Source organism: Larus michahellis, chromosome 8 (assembly GCF_964199755.1).
Source record: "Larus michahellis chromosome 8, bLarMic1.1, whole genome shotgun sequence".
Lineage (NCBI taxonomy): Eukaryota > Metazoa > Chordata > Aves > Charadriiformes > Laridae > Larus > Larus michahellis.
In genome coordinates, this window is record NC_133903.1 from 5166920 (window position 1) to 5185529 (window position 18610).

At 39.0% G+C, this 18610-nt stretch overlaps 1 protein-coding gene across 2 annotated transcripts in view; it reads left to right on the top strand.

Annotated features, from left to right (window-relative positions):
- The window catches only part of USP22 (ubiquitin specific peptidase 22), a 112396-nt gene that overhangs the window by 48530 nt on the left and 45256 nt on the right, over positions 1-18610 (top strand). Inside the window, exons 3-5 of one of the 2 annotated variants that reach the window (XM_074597340.1) lie at positions 5918-6031; positions 6581-6625; positions 11562-11663. In XM_074597340.1, coding sequence (XP_074453441.1) covers positions 5918-6031; positions 6581-6625; positions 11562-11663 — 261 coding nt within the window. The remainder of the gene's footprint in view (positions 1-5917; positions 6032-6580; positions 6626-11561; positions 11664-18610) is intronic. The other variant, XM_074597341.1, reaches the window with a different exon arrangement.

Sequence of the window (18610 nt, forward strand, 5' to 3'; positions counted from 1 at the left end):
GACCTGCATATTGCCAGCTCTCTGCATGCATCTGCTTCCCTCAGACCCAGCTACTAACTGCTGTGCGGTTCTGCATCCTACTGCTTTCATTGAAAATCGTGCTTTGAGGTGACTTTCCACTGTCGATCAAATGAGGATATGCAGATGAGCATAAGCAGTTTGCATGATGTCGTATGGAACAACACAAAATTTGGTGGCTGTGACTTTGGGATTCTGCCCCCCAATTTCTGAAGAAAACAGCAAGATTAAGTAGGGAGTATTTAACAGCTTCTCTCCTTTAAACCTTAATAATGTTTTGTCGGATCGAAAAAAGGTGCTTTAGCCAGGAGATTTAATCCATTTCACTTTTCAAAGGTTTGCTCCAAACACAGGAACTGTTAAAATTTGTGGAGTCAGAAGGGCAGGGAGAAGACAAAAGGCAAAACATCTTTTATAATAGGAAGCTCATGGAAACTTAAGTTATAGGCATGCTACATACCCCTCTGTAGTATACTGGGTGCATGCACACGTGTAACTAGTGTGCGTATGATACGTGTATTTCGGAATGAGGTCAAGAAGCTGCTCATAATAAATGAAGATAAAATGTTTTGGGAGATTGGTTCCTCTAAATTAGCAGCTAAAGCCATTTTTGGTATCTAGATTCCGTAGGGATACTAGGACGCTTTTTCCTTCATGTGAACATCTCATCTTTCCTGGCTTGAATTCACCTGCTGAGGTAGGATGATACTCTATCACAGAGGCGAGCGTACAGCATCGAGGTGGGACGTATTTGGCTCCTAGTTCTGAATGGTTTGCAGCGCAGTATTGTGTACTTGCCATGTTGGGATTGCAGGCAAATCAGTCCCTTTAAACATTAAAATACGAGATCTCCATGGGGCCAACAGGCTTCTTGGAGACTTGAGAGCACTGCCCACAGAAACACTTACCAGTTGGCTGCTGGTTTAAAAGAAAAAGAAGTACTTAAAGAATAGAATCTCAAGTAGTAGGAGAAGAAAATACCATTTATCTTAAATACTGAATGTGGGAGGGAGGCATAATGCTTAACTGTTTTTAATAGTTTTAAATTTGTATTAAAAGATTGGGTATCTGACCCTGCATTTTTGGCAACAAAAAGAAGTTTGGGGTTCCACTCCCTCCCTGCTACCCTGCAAGTAAGCACCTGCGATTCTCAGTGATTTCAGTGAAAGCTGGCTTGGATCACCATTTAACTAGCCTTTTATTTTTATTTATATAGATAAATAAATAAAAACTAAGTAGACTTGTTTTGTGACTTGTAGAGTTGATAAGGCTATGATCGCCTTGACAGAGACTGAAAGGATAAGGGAAAAGCGTGAATAGCTTTTAATGTCTGCTCGCTAGTTTCTGGCAAAAACTCAAATCTGTAAGTCGATCGATGCCTCAGATGAATCTGGTCGTGTGTTTTGGCATTTTTTTTAATTTATTTTTTGTTTCCTTATTGAGATTAGTAAGATTTTTCTTACTCATATCAGTAAACTTTACTATCTTATCAGTTCAGAAGTTCTGATTTGTGATGCAGTTTCCAGGTGCTGGGAAAACAGGAAGAATGTAATCAGAAGTTGTTTTGTGCTAATATATCAGATAGAAGAACAAGTGGAGAGCTGGCTTGAAGTCTAGAAAACCTCTTCTTGTGAACTTGAGACTATTATCTGGAACTGGTTTAATGATTAACACTTGAGGTGAGAAATTAGGGAGTATGAATTAGCTTAGGATGTTGACTTAGAATACCGTCTAAAAGAATGACCAATTTAGTCTCCTTTGTTACAGAAGGTAGACAAAATGTAGGTGACTTGCATAGAATATGAGTGCATGTTGATTTTTGGGTTGATAACAAGCCAAGATTGAGTCACAGAAATTCAGAGGAGTTAAAATTTCAATACAGGTAAAAAATTGACCTGAATTCTGTGTTGCAGTACGTTTTGTTGAACGCAGACACCGTTCCAAGGAAGGCGATACCAAAAACATGACTCACAAATACGTCATATCTGATGGAAGGCTGGCGTATGATATGGTGAAGTATTCCTTTTTTCAGCTGAGCAACGTTAGTTCTGCTCACCTGGGTCTTTCGAAAACTGAACAGAAAAGTTTCTAGATGTGGCACACTTCCCCTCTTTTTTACATATTGTTGTTACGTTCCCAGCATCCTTGGTCCCTTCACATTTTCATGAGGACGTCAGTGGATATATTTGGCAAAGTAAAGCACTCAGGCTTAAACAAAACACTTTACTTGGCTCCCAGATGGAGAGTTTGAAGACCTCTTGCTGCCTAAATTTAAATTTTCACCCCTGAGCTGTTGTCTTTCGAAACTTACTGCCACTTGTAGCAGTAGATAAAATTGTTCTCGGTCCGTTGTGATCTTCTGTGATGCCTCATTGTTTCTCCAGCTGATAGCTTTATTTTTAAATGAAAAATGAGATATCGTTTGACTTTCTTGTGTTGCAACTGTTCAGAATTTTGTATATGAAGGGGTACGAGGAGCTCTGACTTCAAAATAATGGTAGCCTGTTGTCAGCATAGAAGGTATAAAAGCAAAGAAAAATGTTACATTCCAAGAGGATTCTTCATTCTTAAATTACTTTACCTGTGATCCACTAGTAGTTATTTTGTGTTTCTGAAATGGGGAAACTAGATTGATCAAATTTTGACACTACGATTGTTGTAAATTTGTTCTGATTCTTCCCTATGAAAGAAAAAAGTATAATTCTACTGAGTGTATATTTCATTTTTCCAGTTCAATCAATTCTGCTTGTTTATTCAGATAAAACGGAATTAAAATACACTGATTTCACCCCCACCACCTCCCGAGGTGAGTGTTAAAACCAGATACTGGAAGGTAGAAGTAGCAGCCATTCAGAGGAGCCTCCTAAAAGAGATGTTCATCGTGAGGAATGTAGAGCATCACGGCAGAGTTGGCAGAGCGTTAATCTGAAACATCTAGTTATCGGTTCTAGGTTAGTAGTTCCCAAACTATTTATGAATTTGAGGCCCGTTTCTGTTAGTTTTGTGACCCCAAATGCTAATGCAAATGATGAAATTTGTTACATGTGCATTTGTATGCTTTACTCTTGTAGAGATTTTCTTTTTTATTGAGTTTGCTGGTCAAGTGGCTCAGTTTGGGATAAAGCTTCACAGCAATTTAGTTAAAAAGAAAAAAACAAAACAAACATTGTAGCCTGTTGCTAACAATGAGGTAAAATTTGTGTTGCCCCCCCAAATCCTTTGAGGGGGAGAAAGTTTTATATGGACTTTCTCCTTTTGGTGTGGTGTAACTTCAGGTAGTGCTAATGCACTGCTTGCTTTGGAAGAATTTCTGTAAAACAGTCCCTTTGGGGGTTCCTCCCTTGGGGACCCCCATCCCAACCCCTGCCCAGCCCAGCAGTCGGCTCTGCCAGCGCGGTGGCTCACCAAAGCGACTCAATAGTGGATAGTTTGTAATTTGCCAGAAGGAAAACATTCTTTTTCACCTCAAGAAGAGCAGAATAAGAAGGTTAAAGTACATTTCAAGGGAAAAATTCAAATTATACTAATTTGAAACAACTAAGTTACGAACTTTACTAGTGGACCCTTTTCCTAGCATCCTGAAACTGAGCAGCCAGCTGCGTTTTGGCTTTCATGGGAAACTCCTGCCCGCCCTTTGTGTTGTAGTCAGGCCTGTGTGGCCGCCTTGTCACTGGTGCTTGAGGTAATTTGTCCAAAACCTATTGCAGTCTTTTTAATGACATTAAAAGCGTTGGCATATATACAACCGTATTGTTCACATAAGTATGCTGGAGAGAGGACATTTTCTCAAGAGTCCTTAATCAGGCACGGGACAATTACGGTTTTTACTCCGCCAGTGTTTCTGTTTAACTCTCTGATTCTTTACACCAGAAATTCTTTCTGCTCTGAACAAGTGGTTTGTGTAAGGTGATCTCTTGTTGGTTTTGATCTTGACATCTACACTTCATCATCCAGGCACGTAAATCCAGAAAACTGAGAACAGTAAGGAATCCTCTGAGCACAACATTCTGATGGTAGATTGAAAGTATTAGTGCTCACAGAGGGTCCTATTTATTTAATATTCTGCCAGCCCTGTGCTGTTGTTTGGGGGTGAGGAGGGTTGTGGGATCTTTTAAAAAAATCTATGGAGAATAAGAGTTGATTTTGTGTTTTGAGACCAATACTTTGGATTTTCAGCCGTTCTTGTTGAAAACTCTGCATAACTGCTAGTGCAATAGATAAAGGAGTAAATATTATACAACTCTAATACTCTGTAGCTTAATTGTGATTTTTTTTTTTTATTTTTCCCCTTCCCCACTGCCCATGGCATAATGTTTTGTTACTGATCTCCACCACAGCTAAAATTCTTAACCCCTTTTGTGATCTCTTACTGAAGCAGTTTATTGAGTCCTCGGGGCATCAGGGTGAAAATTGTGGTGTTCGGACATTACAGAAGGTAATGCAAGCAGCACTTAGCCTCCTCCACAAACTGATTGTGGGCCAGATAGACAAAACAAATAAAATAATGAAGCACATAAGCAAGATGACAGCCAATAGACATCATGCAAAGTTATTTAAAGTAATTGTTCTTTGTTACGTAATAGGATAAGTAACGAACAATTAGACGTAATCATTGGAAAAAGTGATTATGGAAGAGAAGGAGGAGGGAAAAAAAAAAGGGCATAGAGGACTAAGGTTGTGAAGGATGGATGAGACGTGGTTAGGAAGAAACCTTACCAAGTTCCCCAGCCTCACCAAGGCCACTGGCCCACTAATGGGGGAGAGCATATGGCTTCACCGTCGTTAGCCTGATGAGTCCGACAGCAGAATTTCTGCGGCGTGGCGTGCGGCTTGGCTTATTTGTGACTTCAGAGTAATTTAGTGCCGTTTCTTGCAGGCCACCTAATGTGGTAATGATTTCCTTTGTTTAAAACAAGTTTCCACCATACTGAGACTTTTAAAATAATGCTGTTTATCTGGAAAGAAAAGGAATTTGGAAATAAAGTAAATGGTGGGTACGCTTTTGAGGGGGAATGGTGATGTATTTCTGAGATGTCTGCTAGATGCAGATTGTAGTTTACTAGCTGGCTTAAGAATTTGTTAGTGCCCACTGATTTTTTTTTCTTTTTATTATTTATTTATTCTATTTTATTAACTTCATGGCTTTTTTCCATATCTATGTACTAAACGCCAGCAATTTGCTATGATTAGTTTGCACTTACTTCTTCCTCGGTATAAGTTGAAGCAAAATGTAATTTCCCAGTGAGCTGATTTATTTAATTTCTTGGCTTTCTTTTGTTTAGGGTTGTGTAAATATTTTTAAGGTTGGTCAGCGTTCATATGCCCGTTCTAAAAAGGGCATGTGAAAAAAAGAAATTGAGACGTGTAACCTGTGGAATAAACCACTGCAGAAAACCATTCCCCTGCACAAGTACCTCTGAGCTTTCAGTGCTGTCGTCCGTTGGAGCCTTCATTTGGATGGGTGATTTCTAATTATTTTAATGGCTTTGAATAGAAATCACTGAAGTCTTAGGAAAAAGACAGTTCAAACTTAACATATCAAATCTTACAGCACTAGTTTTGCATGTATTTTAGTCACTGTAATCACACCTGTTGGTTACTTATGTCTTTGGAAGGTATATTGTGAGTTACAAACAAGTTGAAGCAGCTAATGCTTTGTTGTCTTGCACAGTTTTCTTGCTGTGTCAGAAGCAATTGAATAACTCATATCGTCACTGGAAAAATTTCCCTGTTTCTTTCTCTTTTTTTATCCTCCAGATTCTAAGGTACAGATTTTACTTTTTGTGGACAGCTGAGAAGAACGAGTGCCTGACTTGGAAGCCTGCTTTAAAATGTCTTCTAGTTTATGAACTCACGTCTTTTTTTTTTCCTCCTCCCCAAATTCCCTTCTGTTTTGCAGCCATAGACCTTTTGTATGGGGGTATATACTGCTTTATGTGTCAAGATTACATATACGACAAAGACATGGAACAAATTGCCAAAGAAGAACAACGAAAAGCTTGGAAATTACAAGGTTTGGTTTTCCTGCCTGAATTTCTTGTTTCTGTTTTTAATCATACGTGTCCCTCCCATTTGTCAATGGCAAAAATCAGTAAGGGGAAGAAAGAGCTCTCTAGACGTAGTAGTGCAGGCTTTGGGAGAGAGAGATGTCTAGCTATTAACAGTCCAGAAGTTAGACTGTTAGTTTAACGTGTGCGCCACACCTAATTGTAGCAGAAATATTTTATTTCTAATTGCAAAAACCAGAGAAATATCTAACATTAATCCTGAAAAACTTGCATAATATCCGTGTCAGATCTGTATTAGGTAGAAAATGTAACAGTCTGCTCCTTTAGGCTAATTTAGGCAATATAGGTGATAAATCTGTTCCCCTCACATGAAATGCCACCCTTGTGTGTGATTTTTTTTTTTAAATATTTTTTTTAATAGAACGTGCCAGCTTACTTACACACCTGTGCTTTCATGGTACACGCACAGTATCTATGTAGAAATATTTACACACAAATATATGTACACACATTTGTTTTATTCAGTTTGCTTTCCCTAATTTTTTCTTTTTTAGCCTTCACCCCAACAGTGGTTTCTCACTACCAGTGTACAATGACAGGTAAGAGGCGTGGGCTGGCGACGCACTTCACTAACAAGCGTCCCTTTGCTGATTATCCTGCCATTTTAGACATGAATCACAGTTAAGAATGCCAGTTTTATCGTGCAAATTGTTTTCCTCTTGCTTGGATATGTTCCAATGATTGAATAATTACAGCAGACTTGATTTCATCTGCCCTTTCCTTGATAGAACTACTCCAAAACAAACCTTTTCTCCTTTTTTTTTTTTTGGAAAGGAAAGGAAGTAGCATTTACCTTTAACTGAGTAGTTTTTAAGCATCAGTTATAAAAGCTTGTCATCTTCCATTTCCAGTGGCCTCTAGGGGGTATGTTTTCTTAAAGTGGGAAAGTCTGTATTTGAAGACAGATGACTTCTGTCTAGTAATGTCTCTTACTGAATCCATGGCATCCTGTTTCAATGTGACAGCCTTAGTCAGGGCCGATATGACTTCAAACCATTCTTAACCTCATTTCCAATTTTAAAAATAGCAGCAAACATCGCATTAACTAGAGCTTTTCTGATGGTGTTTCAAAAGTGTAGCTGCTTTTACTTAGTTCCTGCTACAGATCCCATTCTACTTTCTGCTTCTTCCCTATTTTGAGGGAGTTGAGTCAGAGGAAAGGACAGTGAGATTGCCAGCGAGTCCTAGAACAGGAAAATACAGCTTAAAATGCTTTTGCACAAAGCACCAGTTTTCAAAGCAAGGCAAAATGGAAACATGTTTCCAAACCATTCATTTAGCCTGTGCACCTCTTCTGAAAACTCCTTCAAACCCTTCTAAATTTTGTTGTTTTGGGCACGAAATTAATCAACTACAACAACAGAACACTCCTTCGTGATGCTACAGAGGAGGAAGCCCCCCGCAGTTCCTTATCTCTGAATATGTAAATTCCAAGAGCAATTTCTTAATTATGTTGCCCGTAGCAAATTATGTATCTGTGCCTTCTGGACTGGGATGCAGCCGGTTTGTCCAGTGGACATCAGGCTGCTACAGCTTATATTCTAGGCTAATTACAGCTACAAGGTTGTTCATCTTGTCATCTTGGACTACGGAGTTGTGCGGTGAAGGGAAGAATCACTGAGAGTAACTGCCAGGCAGAAAACCTTCCATGTACTGGTTAACTGACTAATGAAAGGCATATTAAAAATAAAGAAATAAATACATATGTGAATGTATGTTTATGTGAATATGTACACTGCATCTTCTGTCCCTGGAGAACAAATCTGTACTAACCAATGAAGATATAAAATGAAGAAATAGACAACAATACCCTTTAAATTACTGGAGTATACGGTATAGACACTTTAAAGTCGTAACATAGGTTCTTTTGTTTTATGGCTTTTCATTGTGAAGCCATGTATGTTTCCTTGCAAATTTACCTAAGGAGTGAGATAGGGAGATACATGGGAGAAATAATGGAGAATGATGTCATCTTTTTCCTCCATTGCTCCAATCCATCCCCTCCTTCTCATAGTGACTCACGTTATCTGAAAGATTATAAAGGGGGAGGAAACCCTTCTTCCTCTAAACTGAACGTCAAGATTAGTACAAACCTCAGACTCGGTGTCTTGGTTTTACATTTCTACCACAGAGTTAGTTTACCTCAGACAGTGCTGCCAACTTAAAGAATTTGAGAAGTGAATCCAGTCTGCAAAAACTGAGATTGGCTTAAAAATTGACTTGTCAAAGTTGTGTATTTTCAAACTTCTATCCACAGTCCTTGAAGGGTATTAGTATATACTTTAATAGATGCTCACATGATAACATGATGCCTGGAGAAAAAACTTTAAGAAAAACCCCAAATACAATGAGATTCATTTCATACTCTTGTAATGTTAACTCTTAGTGTGCTGAGTTCCCATGTCCAGCTGTAGTTCAGGGTTATACGATATAACTCTGAACAAGTTGCACCACTACCATTTTTTTCCTCTGCTATTGAATATCCTTTAATAACGAAGGAGGCGAGAATACATGGAGCCCTTCATTCTAATTAATGTTTGGATCTTTGGGAGGGGAAAAAGGGAGATTTGCTGAAGTGTAGCAAAGTAAACCATCTATATTAATGATTACTTGCAAAATTGTGACTTTTATAAACTAGAGCCTTCATCACCTTTTCCTTCACTCATCCATGTGTCCCTGATAAAGTCTCTGAAAAATGACAATTTGTTTATTTTGCATAATAAAATTAATTCTTGGATGGAGATTTCACGTGCTGACTCGAATCTCTGGCTATTTTATAGCATCATTTTTAAAATGATGAATTTCCACTCCTATAAAGCTACTTTCCTTTAATTGTAAATGGTAACCTGTGCATGGTTTGCAAGTCTCTGTTTAAGGTAGTTTATATTGGCGTTTTTGGCATGTTTGTGGGTGTTACTAAACCTTTTATTAAACAGTGTTCGTTCTTTGGGGGTTTTTTTGTTGTTGTTGTCGTCTTTTTGTTGTTTTTGCTTTTGTGGGTTTTTGGTTTTTTTGTTGTTGTTTGGTTTTGTGTTTTAAATTTTAAACACTGAACCGTTCTTAATAAATGGTTCTGTCTTTTTTCCAAATTTTCCAGAGTAATAAAACCTCAATATTCTTGTTAAATTCTGTAGCTGGAACAGAACACTTTTAATTTCTGTCTCTGACTTGACTTGTGCTCTTTCTAATGAAAGGCTTCTGTAAAAGTTTTCTGTCTGTTTTGCTCTGTGTTTGTTGTGGCAGCAACTGTACGTGGTTTTCTGTTTGGTTTCATTTCTTTTTGATTGAACAATATTTGATTCACCCAGACTTCTGCGGAGTAATCCAGTCTGTCATGTTTAACTTTACTTGAAGAGTTGCTCTTGTGAAATGCTTTGGTTCACATCCTCTATGAGCATTTAAGCTATATAATTATATATATAAATATATAAATATATATTAATAGTCCCACTGATGTGTGTGGAACTATTGCATGCCTAAAGCTGAGCGCACATGTGTTTCCAGGTGTGAATTTTGTTATATTTGATTTAAACCAGGATTTAAACGTATCCAAGGTTGGTTTTTTAAATTTTATTATGAGATTTCATCCCGTTGTCAGATTATATGGGCTGTGTTTGGCCATGTTTAAACTATGGTGAACCCAAATGCAAGAGTTCAAGTTTACAGCTGGCCAGTGCAATACCTGCTACGAACACGGTGTTGAAAATTACTTTGAGCTTTTTTTACAAACCAATTTATATAAATTCCGAAGGGAGTATTACAAATATGAAAAGGGTTGCTGAAGACATCTAATATAAAACTTGTTGCAAGCCAATGTTCTGTCATATGTGAACTGTCCATATGTGCGTCTCTGAAGTTGCTTCATTCATTTGCCTATGTGTGCGGTATAGTGTATTCAAAGCATTGCAGCTGTTTTATCTCATCAATCTGTTACCCAGTAATTAGTTTCCTTTTCTGTTTTCCTGGGTGTGTAGCTTGATGCTGAACCTTGGATAAAGGAAAGGGACTGTATGATTCTGGTATTCTTTCTTATGCTTCTTGCATAGAATCTGTTGCTGAATCAAATAAAGTGTGTGATGGGTGCATCCATGTAAATAAGAATTTTCTAGTCCTCAAGAATCTGAAAATGAGACCTTTTATTACTAGAACCTGAGGGTCAGTAGTAACTATGAATTGAACGTTTTTGGGTGGGTAGCTTCTGACAAGCATAGCTATTTCTGAAAATGGAGATCAAAGAGCTATTAAAATTTAATGTATATTATGCAGAATGTGTAAGCCTCTAGCTGTATTTTCTACTCTCCTCCTTTTCATATGTATGATTTATAATTTATTTTCTGTAGTGCAGCACTGTTTCTGCTCCATGCATTCTGAAAAATAACTCTTAATTGACTTTAATCCTCAGTTTTAGAATAGATTGCTTGTCATCTTATTATTCTTTTTTTTTTTTCAATGCCAAGATGCTTTTGCGACTTGCTATAATTGACCTCGCATAGTAATTTCTCTGTGCAACGTAGAATGCTGCAGCAGTACTTGGCTGGTCAGCACAGGAGTCTTCGCTGTTGTGTTTTTCGTGTATTGGATTTACACTGAACACAACTCTCTGCTTACTTCAGATCTGTTCTCTGTACTACTTACCTCTTTTCTACTGCTTTTTTCCTTTGAACAAAAGAAATGTCTTGGAAATACAGTGTTGATGTTCAAAGAGAATAATGACAGATTTTAGCTGCAGCTCACGAGAAAGGGTAGTAAAGTATTTGGACAGTTTTGGTTGGTTGGCGGGGGGAGGGTTATGTTTAAACCTACTACTAATTGCATTTTTAGGTAATATTAGATACATCAGTAAAGTGAATGTTTAGAACTTGCTAATATCCAGTCCTGCGTGAATGGTTATAAGGAGAGGTCATGCTCTGTAATGGCGTATCCTAAGACACACAGTAACTGTTTAGTATATTGAATTACTAAATTCTGTTCATCTGTAAAGATTAAGCCTGTATCTGTCCATTAAGTTGGATCAGCTTTGATTTATTTAATAACTTGTCAATGGGTGACAATAGGTGATGAGATTTCTTGGTTATCCTGTATCTTCTCCTAAAATCATATAATGGGTCTGTCATTTGACCTCCTCTGAGCACAAAGAAATGCAGTTTTTGAGTAATAGTGGATTTATTCTTGTGCTGCAGTTTCTTTCTAACTGAAAGGAGGATTATAATCCAATAATGGCAAATTTAATTGGATAGATATTCTTTATATATAAAGGGCTTTGCTTCTTTTAGTTCTTATTTGGTAGAAGATTGGTTAATATCTTTCTGAATGATATTTTTGGGGAGGAGGGGTAAAAAGAAATCAGTCTCTTGTAGTTGTACGTAGATTGAAGGAATCCAACTTAATGGACAGCATGTTGAAAGTTTTTACTTGAACAGAGTTTTTAATCCTTTTACTAAACAACTTCCTGAAACTTTCTTTTCGTCTGCTTAGGCATTGGAGAGAAGTATTCAACATGGGAGCCAACCAAACGAGAGTTAGAATTGCTACGACACAACCCCAAGCGGAGAAAAATAACCACAAACTGCACCATAGGTGAGTTCTAGAAATCCTTTCTGAAGCTGATTCTCAGCCACTTGTATGTTGAAAATTCTGCGGTGGTTTTCCATAAATATTCTTACCCTGAGGTAATTGTAGTCGATTTCCTTAACCATTAGGATAACAAAATAAATTTATTTTACGTTACCTTTTTCTCACTGTAGAATGATATCTGCTCTGTCACTTCAGGTACTGATGATGATACAGAAAACAGAACGTTTTTCCACAATATGCATTTAAAGACTTTAGCAGAAATCAGTGATGTTATCTCAACTCGGTCTTCATCAGAGATCCCGTGCAGGTGTTTGAAGGGAAATCCTGTAGTTCAGATGCATCCTTAACTATGGCACTCTATTGGTAAATCTGTTTTTAGCACACAGCATAAGCACAGTGATGTCTCTCTCTTTCATGTTCTGAACTCTAAATAGGGTCTCTTCAATTTCATATTGACTCTGAAAAGATGTAATTTGTTCTCCAGTGTGTGTCAAATAGCAGTTTTGAAATGCATATCAAATGTTTAATGTTTAGATTCAGTAGTCTGGAGCAAAGAAGTCTCTGAAATGTGAGCGTATCTACTTAGAGCTGGAGAGTATTTGGGTAAGGGTGATGGAAATGAACAACGTTTTCCTATTTTTTTTTTTTGTGTGCCGTCTTTAGGTTGGGAGAGTAGGGGGTTAAAAACTAGCTTCCTGACAAGTTCTAATGAAGATTATTGGGCATTTTCATATACTTTTAAATGCACAGTAATATTTTAATGGTGAAGGTACAATATTGGAGATATAGCTATAGACACTGGAAGTAGGAAACTGAAAAGTTTTTTCCTGATTTTAAAGCTACTTACTGTTTTATTGAGAGTGTGTCACGCTTTTTAGCACATACTTGCTTTTGTCAGAATACACTGAACATAACTTTCTAATGTCACGTTTCTAATACAGTAAATCGCATTTAATCCAAAGTACGTGTATATTTGGAAAAATGGGACTGAGAAGCACAGAGTAAATTGTAGTAAGTTGAAAATGCCTATAGAATGGTAATTCTAAAGAAGGGACCTATGCATTTGCAATAGTGGAACAGGAAAGAGTTGGAAAAACATCTGGACTTTGGAATCTTCAAGCAGCCTAGGAAAAAATAACTAGGCAAAGATTGCTTGCATCATGTTCACACTGGGATCTTGTGTCTTATGAAACTCCAGTATATTTTGTAAAGACTGTTACAAATTACTTAATAGAACTTGCAGGGCAAAAAAAAAAGTTTGGTGGAATTTTAAAGATGAATGTGACCTTTCTGAAGAATGGAAGCGCATTTCTGTGTTTCTCTTTCCAATTTGCAGGAATGCTATGCCTGCTCTTAAAGGATTTTAAATTTTTCAGTCTGTTTAAAAAAGACATGTCTGGTTGCATGAAATCTCATACAACGCTGCATGGGCTGGGGAGCGCTCAGGAAACGCAGGGGATGAGGGAAATGACTGATCTCTTTACTTCTGCAGGCGTGCTTTTAATAATTTCTCCTACTGAGCCCTGGAGCTGTCTGTGTGCTGAGATTTAGAAAGAGGGAAAAAAAAAAAATCAAAGCACCCAGGAGACATAATGCAGTTTTGGGCTACAGTTAAAAGCAAAAGACTAGCTTTCTTTCACAAAAATACATTGGGGGTTTAGCTGAGGGAAGAAAAGACCTGCCATTGTCCTTGAGCCTTTTCTCTCCATCTAACCTGCTGCTAAATATATATCTGCTTCAGAGGCCTTTTCCCTTCACTTTCCTCACGTTGACTTGTCTGTTTGCAGTTTCAGATCAGTGAAGAGCCTATATGCAGACTGAAATGCTGCAATTATCTGGACATTCCTATTTCTCCCTTTTTCTAATACTCAATTCTTTTGACATCAAGTTTTTATCAGTCCCATAGCAGATACTAGTGAATCCAGTTTATCTTCTGAGGTAGGTAAATGGCTCAGAGAAGAGGCATAATGTCCAGTTTTATTGGTTCTGAAAACGAAGATGGTGTTGATAACCATCTATAATAAGCATTGCACATCTGTTGATCAGTTCTGTTTACAGAAGAGTCTGTTAAAGCATAACCAGCTGCCTTTTATGTATAAAAAGCTCTCTGCAAAGCTGTTTTAGGAGGAGGGCAAGGGGTGTTTGCTGCTTTCTGTCTTACCTCCAGAGATGCACTGATGTCAGCTGGGAGACGGCGTGTTTAACTGCTCTGCAGTGACCTTCTGAAAGAGTTATTGTGCCGGTGCCTGTTTCAGCGTTCGTGCAAGACAAGTGTATTAGTATTATAACAAAAGTAGGTGGGACAATACTGTGACACCTGGACAGGCAGGGCCTTGAAAGGATGCGCTTCACTTGTATGTGAAGGGCTTGCATATGATATTGAGCACTAATGATAAAATACACTAAACTCGATGTTATTCACATCTAGAACACATGTAAGTGGTAAAATAGGTTTTGTTGTAGTTTCCTGTTACATCTATATGATTTGCATGACACTCATTTAGATGAATGTTTTACTCTATGGCATAACCTTCTTTGTACAAAAAAGGGAATTTTTTTTTTATTTATTCCAGATTTGTAGCAATCTCATGATGCTTCTCAAACAGCTGGATGTGTCTGCTACTTTCTGAGCTGTTTGAACTTTGATACAGCTGCGGGATCCTTTGTCTTTCATTGACACCATAAATTAAATCTGAAGAATACTCAGTCGTGAAATGAATATGTTCTAACGGAGGACGGAACTGGTAGTTCATTAGAAGAAATACTGTGCAAAACTAGCTTTGATTTAGCGAATGAAATGATGTTTTCACTTATGCGACAATTTTAAACCCGCTGAAGAAGGAACGACTTGTTCACATCCTTAAAAAGGAAAAAAACACCACCAAAAACAAACCCCCAAAAACCTCAGCAAAAACCCAACTTAACAAAAGCCCATACGTTTTGCTTGGTTCTCTTTTAAAACGGTGTATGTTTCGATCTCGGAGATATTTTTCCAGCTAGTAAGAAGATAGATTAGGTAACTTTGCTTGAATCACTATTTTGCCATTGAGCAAATCGCTCTTCAAATGAAAACTTGCGTCAGGCACTGCTACAGGCTATGGAAACTGTGCTGATGCCTGCCTTTTGGGGTATAAACGAAGGGCTGTTCCCATGTTGCGCATAAGCATCTTCCGAGTGACGTGGAACACACTGTGAACCAAGTGGAAACATTGAGCTGTCTCTATGCAAGATGCCATGATGAAAAATCCGTGCGTAGTGTGGGTTTTATGTAGGGCACTTCATATTCCGATGTCCTGTCAGGCTTGAAACGTTGATGGTGTTTCTGTATTTCAAGACATTCAAGAAGAGTCCAGTTCTGTGCTCCCCAGTTCAAGAAGGACAGGGAACTGCTGGAGAGGGTGCAGCAAAGGGCTACCAAGATGATGAGGGGACTGGAACACCTGTCTTAGGAAGAAAGGCTGAGGGATTTGGGTCTTTTCGGTCTGGAAAAAAGACCGAGGGGGGAATGTTATCGATGCTTATAAATACTTCAAGGGTGGGTGTCAGGAGGATGGGGCCAGGCTCTTCTCAGTGGTGCCCAGTGACAGGACAAGAGGTAACGGGCACAAACTTGACCATAGGAAGCTCCATCTAAACATAAGGAGGAACCTCTTTGCTTTGAGGGTGGCAGAGCCCTGGCACAGGCTGCCCAGGGAGGTGGTGGAGTCTCCATCTCTGGAGACATTCAAACCCCACCTGGACACATTCCTGTGCCACCTGCTCCAGGTGACCCTGCTCTGGCAGGGAGGTTGGACTGGATGATCTCCAGAGGTCCCTTCCAACCCCGGCCATTCTGTGACTTTGTGTACTCAGAGTAATTAAATTAATATGTCCTTTGGTAGCAGTATCAGCTCAAGACACCCTCAGACGTTGTTGTGCCCCAGCTGCCCCAGCATGCTGCCTCTTTTGTTGTGCTGGTACAGTCGTTTCCAGGTGAACTAGATCAGGCTGAAGGGGTGGCATGTTGTGGGGAATGCAGGGGGTGAGCGGAAAGCAGACATTTCCTAAGTTATTGTTACGTTGTTCTCAGCAGCAGCACTGAATCGTGGCCTCGGCTATTCAATTCATAGAATATTTCCATTCATAGAAATGCTCATCTTGATTTTTGGGTTGAAGCTGGTGTTTCAAGCATCCTATAAACACTAAAGCTTTTATATGGAAAATTAGATACTTAACAATTATTAAAATAGATTCTAACAGCGTAAAACATAAATCTAATTTTTTCAGTCTCTTCTTGTCTGTGAAGAGGCTGCCTGCAGCAAGGGAGGGTAGTGACCAAGCTCCAAGTTCACAAGCAATTTTTTTTATTACAGAGTTGGACGAGAAGTGGCAGTGATACAGTATCTTTCAGGAACTGTTTTCTAAAGCTCATCTTGCTTTGCTATCACTAATGCCCCCAGCAGATCAGTTCTCCCGAGGACATGAAGTATTGGCTTGGGATCAGCTGGTCTCCCATTAGCATATGAAGTGACTTTGTGGCTGAAGATTGGTATATTAACAATGGGAAGAATTAGAGTCCCAAGGCATGTGAGTAATTAGCGGGAGCCACGTGGGATTCCCGTTTTCAGGGTTGCAGAAGGGCAGAGGGGGGTTGCCTTTATTGGAGAATGAGCAAATCCCTTTTGGAAAGAATGATGATGAATGGGGCAGGTGCAAAACCAGGAGCTAGATGGGAGTCGCGGGTGGGTTTTGCAGCTGCGCGAGGCTGAGCAGCGGGATGTGAGGGAGCAGCACGAGTGGAATAAACACTGCAGCAGAGCTCCTCTGGAAAGGTGGCAAGGGAAGAGGAACAGTGGCCTGGAAATATTTCTGGTTCTCCAGACGAGTTACCAGGAGCACCAACACTGCTGTAGAAGCAGCAGCACCTTGAAGGTGTTGAAGACTACGTTAGAACTTGGGAGTTTTTTTGGGATGTACCAGCTTTCCGGTGTACTTTTTCTAGTTGAATGCTACTTAAGGTGGCTCAAATGGAAAAGTGGAATGAAAAATCTAGTTTGGTACAGCACCAAATTTTTAGCTGTAACTAAAATTTTAAAGTTATTGATTTGTAAGCAGTAATACTTTTATATTTCAAATCATGACCACACAAAGTGCACCTTGACTAGAAGTCGTCTTGATTCTTAAATTTGTTTTTAGGCTGCTGTGTGATGAAGAAAAGGAAAAACCACCTTTAAGACTACTCAGGAATGTTTCCTCTGTGACTATTTTTTTCATCTGGCTTCATAATTAGAATGGCTATCTGTTTGGAAATCTGTTTCCTAAAAGACTGGATTAGTAAAATAAAAAAAAATGCTATCCTTCTGTCAGGGAGATCCTTCTATTCCTGCTTTACCTTGTCATGAGCTCTGACCATTGGACTGAGTTGTGTAATATTTTTCCTAGGTCTAAAATTGATAAACCTAATAGGAAAAATAAATTTAAAAAACTTTTCCTCTCAAAGCTCCCACAGAATTTTAAGGAAAATAAGAGGGGTGTGAATCTTCTAAGAATTTTAAAACATAAGCTGTGATTTACTTGCTGAGGTTTGCAGAGATTCGGTTTTAGAAAGCCTTGCTAGACTTCCTAAGTTTACCTCTTTAGCAATATAAAATATAAAGCTTTCCTCTGCAAAAGACGTTTTGAAAAGAAATTCCAGATTTGATATTTCAGTAGCCTTTTTGTGTATTGATTGTTGTCTGAGAGCGTGTCACCTAATTTTCCAAAGCTAGTGCCAGAAAGCAATTTGCGTCACTGCTGTAATGTCACTTTGTATGGTTTATCTTCACAGCAGTCATTGGTTGAGTTATTTACCATTTAATTACTCCTGGGTCAGCTTAGGGATGACCACAGTATCACTGAAGTCCCTGCAGTGTTTACCTGCTCGGAGAGAGCAAATTTTTGTTATGGAAACTTTTGTAATTCAAAAGTCATCTTACCTTCACATTTGAAGAGTTTAGGAACTAAGAGTATGTCTTCAGAATGCTTATGTGGTCCCAGGCTAGCTTCATGCAGGAAGGGAGGGGGTTTTTCTGCTCTTACTGTCTCAATATTTGATTGAATTTTAGGCCCTCTTTCAGAAAGGTCGTGAAGGACATAAGATGACTTTCAGTGTATGAGTTGTCCTGTTTGTGTGTTCATTTCATGTCATGGTTTTACAGGGGCGTACTCTTTAATGAACATTAAGAGAACCAAACCGTAAAAAGCATTTCTGATGAAAGCAGTAAGTCTTTTATGATCTTTCCCTCTCTCCTCCCTCTGTTTTGATGTTATGCTTTAAGCAGAAGAACTAGCAGTGCACTTCTCTCTAATACCTGCTAAGGGTGAAGACACATGCTACGACTGAGGCAGATGGCTTTCTTCCATCCGGGACAATCCTTTTTTTTTTCTTTTTTTTTTTTTTTTCCCCTCCACCCTTGTGTAGGCTTCTCCTTAATTCCAGCCACGTGTCCCCTCCCTTCTCCTGGGCATTCACTCTGGTGCTGTCAGGCTGGTCGCAGAGTCTGTTCCGTTCATTAACCTGGCAGAAGGCAGTGTGCTTTTTGGTGATGGTGGTTTTGCAAGAGCAACATTCTCCTGTGTTACGGCACTCAACAGCTTGGCAAAGGCTCTGACATGGGCACGAAGCTGGTGTCAGGAGGGGACGGCCCAGGAATGGGGATGCGTGGCCGGGAGTAAGGGGGAACCGCCTTTTGCTGACGGCAAACAGCACTGCATCCGAGCTGGTGTTTCGTTTGCCTGCAGCAAAGGTTAACTGCTCTTGGATTGTCACCTTAGTAAGGCTTGAAATTAGAGTAAGCCAGGAAATCAATATTAAACAGAAAACAAACTTTGCAAGCTTTTTAGGATCCCATGTGAAGAAGACAAATTCTTTGAGAAGCTGGCATTGGTGATAATGTGGCCTACACTGTTGCATATTTAGCTTATTTTTTTTT